The 3,998-nt window shown below is 29.8% G+C and overlaps 1 protein-coding gene across 2 annotated transcripts in view; it reads right to left on the bottom strand.

Annotated features, from left to right (window-relative positions):
- The window catches only part of LOC105155732 (ATP-dependent Clp protease ATP-binding subunit CLPT2, chloroplastic), a 5,166-nt gene continuing 3,235 nt past the window's right edge, over window positions 2,068-3,998 (bottom strand). Inside the window, exon 5 of one of the 2 annotated variants that reach the window (XM_011071662.2) lies at window positions 2,068-2,572. In XM_011071662.2, the coding sequence (XP_011069964.1) occupies window positions 2,412-2,572 (161 nt within the window). In that variant the 3' untranslated portion in view covers window positions 2,068-2,411. Of the gene's footprint in view, window positions 2,573-2,879; window positions 3,232-3,998 lie in introns of those variants that run through there. The other variant, XM_011071671.2, reaches the window with a different exon arrangement.

Here is a 3,998-nt window from a genome sequence, read left to right as displayed (position 1 = left end):
TTACTTAAACAAATATAAATTAATAAAATTAAAAGGGTTGATGAACTAATAAAAAATATAAAATTAATATATATTTATATATACGATAATTATATTGTCAAGGTAATTTTATGCATGCATAAGTTTATTTTTAACTTGATTTGACAAACAAATAAATTAAAATACGATGAGAAAAAGTACTTGAGGATCAAAAAAAAAGAAAGAGCTCGATGAACATATGAAATTAGAATTAGACAAATGGTGATTTTGGCATCGTAAAAATCTCTTTATTTTTTTTCCACAAAGCTATTTTGGTAAGGGCAAAATAGACTTTTCAAAGATAGAAAATGAAGGCCTGAGGGGTTTTCGAAAATTTTAATACTCGAGAGGATTAATTGATATGTGGTGGATATTTTAGGGGTGGTAATTATATTTAACCCATACTAGGAACCCAAAAAAGTTGTTTCTTGATTAGGCAGACACTGAATTGAGTATGCAATAAAACTTGTATTCTTGACTAACCATTTTCGATAGGGATAATTACAACTCTTCCCCTTGAGTTTTGGTATAATTACACGTAAATTTTTTGTAGTTAGGAAAATTACAAGTTATATTCCTAATGTTTGCTTTTGTCTAATAAATAAGTCTCCCCATTGGTCAAAATTCACTAAATTTGTTGATAATAACAAAAAAAAATTGATGAAAATTTATATTTACTCTCGATTGACTTATTACTGACTTATTGCAAATGAAATGATTTTTTTCGAACTAAACTACCCTTGTAACGGTGAAAATATAACTCGTTACAGAAATTAATGCATAAAGACATATGAGGGTAATTTAGTCTTAAAAAGATTTATTTGGCTAATGGAGGGACTTATTTGTTAGACGGAAGCAAACCTCAGGAGTGTTGATATAAATTTTGGGGTTTATATTTAATTACACCAAATCTCGAATTAGAGGAGTCTAAGTATCCATTTTTTATATTATATGTTTTATACACTCTTAATTCTAAAACTGATTAAAACATAAGACACTTTTATCTTTTAACTAATATTATGTTAATCTTATGTTTAATTAGTCAGATCGAAAGACAATATTTGCATATATGAATGTAAATTTGAATGATAATCAGATAAGGTGAATGTGTTGTTTAATATTCCCATTTCTTTTCGAACATCTTTCTTTTTAATTTTATATTAATAATAATTCAAATTTAAAGGGACTTTACCATTTTTTTTTTTTAACGAAAGAGATAATTTTATTACAAAGAAAAGAATGAGAAACTCCTTTGACAACCTTACAATAAAAATAAATCTTCTAAGATGCAGAAACACACAACAATATTTCTCTGAATATTTTGAACCAATTATATTAGTATAGATATGTTTCAATTTGTTTATTAGGAATGAATTAAATAAAAAGATTAACAATCTCAAAATTCCAAAATTACACCTTTTAAAAGTTTTACAAGTAGTAAGTCAATATATTTGTTGTTAGGATTTGAATGAAACATGCAGACCATAGTAAAAAAATTATATAAATTTTTAATTTTACCTCTCATTTAACGTTTTCATGTAATAATTTTATACTCATAAAGAGAAAAACGTAATGATATTAACCTCACTTCATATATATATATTGCGTTAATTCCTTTATAAGTACAAAAATATGCATTGAAATATTAAATGAAGAGCACATTACAAATTTATGTAATTTTTTTTTTGCTTACGTTAGTATTTTATAGCGAAACCGTAACGGAAAGAGTTCAGGTGTAAACCAAAAAAAATTAAAGAGAGTATGAGTATAATTTCAAAACTTTTTTGAAAAATAATATAATTTAACATTTTTAAAAGAAGTCAAAATATAATTAACCCTAAAAGTCAATAGTGAATCTTTTGAAATAGGATTTTTACAATTAAAGGGATTTTGGTGAATTTTGAGATATTAAATTTATTTCAAAAGATAACATAATGCCATAAATAAATCATTTCTTATTGAACTTCTATAGATCTAATTCGCCCAGTACTTTGAGCGGAGACAAGATCTTTGTTTTTTCTTTTTTACCACAAGTTTTCTCATACCACATTTCAAATAAAACTAATCATGTTGACAACGAGAGTGAGAGAATTAAACCTCTCTCAACAAGTCAGCATAACAAAGTAAAACTACAGTCTAACTACAGTGACACACGAACCACATCTTCAAGAGCAAATTTATCTACCAGAGAATTATGGTTTTCAATCAATTTTTACATTGAGAAGAAACTTAACAAGAGGAGGACAGGAAAAGTACCACCTTCTGTATTCGTGTAAAAATTTTCAGGCAATGCAAGACTTGCATCGTCAAAAAATGTTCGATACTTCAGTGAGAGTGCTGGCAACAGGGACCCATTCTGGGTCGAGATAGATGACATAATACGTGCATAGAAACTATGAGTCCTCTACGAATCCAGGTTCAGATATCAAAGAATCGAGCTCCTTCGCCTTCTCGTCATTGAATCCTAAGGCAGCCAGTACTTGATGACCTGGTGATTCTTCTTGCCGCCACAATCCAAGAAGCAGATGAGTGGTTGTAATCTCCCCATTCTCACCTGCATTCCATGTTGAACAATATAGTCAGGCAGAAATCTTCTTCCTTCTCTGGAAAATGAGTTAGAAGGGAAAAGCAGAAGGGATAGATGTTGGCAAGCTACGCTAGAAATTTTAAACATCTAGCACGGCGAGAGGCAAACCAACCAAAAATTTCTATGACTTTGCCAGGAAACCAACTCAACAGTAAGGCAATGATTCCTTCAATAACTTCAGAGGTCAAATCACTACTCCAAATTCGAAGGCCATTAAGTAAACAACTCTTATTGGTAACAGGTTCATTATGAAGCAATCAAAACCATTCGTTAATTTAAAATGTTTGTCATCATGTTTGATGAGTTTACTACAAAAGCTCAAATGCGATGCCCATTAACGATCAAACAATTTACTCTATGAGAATAATGTTTCTATAGTATCTCAAGATGTGCAAGTTCTCCACCAAATCCACCTTAGAAATTACAAAAGAGCTTCCCACTCGATTCTTGTATTTTGGTCAAATTACATCAAGTTCTCTTGGATTTGGAAATTTACATGCAGACCTTATTATTCAGATCTGTTCAAATTGCAAAATCCCCATGCCCTTCTTTCTGACAAGAATAGCTGGTGTCAACAAAAGTGTATTCCAAAACTACCCCTTTGACTTTCAGTCTTTCGCTTTGATCTAAACCCACAGAAGAAATGCTTTCATCAGTGGTGCTGCAAATGCTTATGGGCATGGTCCATAAATTTCAGTTACCATTCGGATGTAAATGTAAAGAGTCTATTCTCAAATTTAAATGCAATAAAACTATTATCTCATTTGACGAATTTAATTAATGAACGTAAAACAACTAATTTTGACTACATGGTTAAATAAATCAAATAAATTGAAAAGATCAAATATATAATTAATGGCTAAAATATAACTTGGTTATAAATAACATAGTAAATAGATTACAAAAACTATAATCATTTTTAAAGTTCTAGATAATTAAAGCGTTAAGTACTTTAAGTAAATATTTCAAATATACTAAATATACAGAAAATCAAGCAAATAAAAGAGCAGGAGAATCTATTTTATAATTTTTAAATTGATTAGAAATTTACTTAATAACTTAAATAACTTAAAGTAATTACATATTTAACTAATTAAGTGATTATTCTAAAGGTATATTAACCCATGTTGCTTATATCTTACTCTATTCTAATTACTAAAAGAAAAATAGATTGTTTACTTCTTTTTGCTAGTGTCTTTTTCCTGATTTTTTTCTTTTTATTCTTTTTCCGGTTCTTCTTCTTCATTATTCCCCTGTCCGACCCACCCAACAACCCCTGTCCTAACAACTCCAACCTCCCTGCCCCTCCCTACCCCAAATTGCCTTTGCCCTTCCCCCTACTCCACCTCCAACCTGGCCACCTGATTCCTTAGTTGTGGGTGTGTGCCTATGT

The sequence above is a fragment of the Sesamum indicum genome, linkage group LG1 (assembly GCF_000512975.1).
Source record: "Sesamum indicum cultivar Zhongzhi No. 13 linkage group LG1, S_indicum_v1.0, whole genome shotgun sequence".
Lineage (NCBI taxonomy): Eukaryota > Viridiplantae > Streptophyta > Magnoliopsida > Lamiales > Pedaliaceae > Sesamum > Sesamum indicum.
Note: the sequence above shows the minus strand (reverse complement) of the source record. Positions and strands in the feature narration are given on the sequence as shown.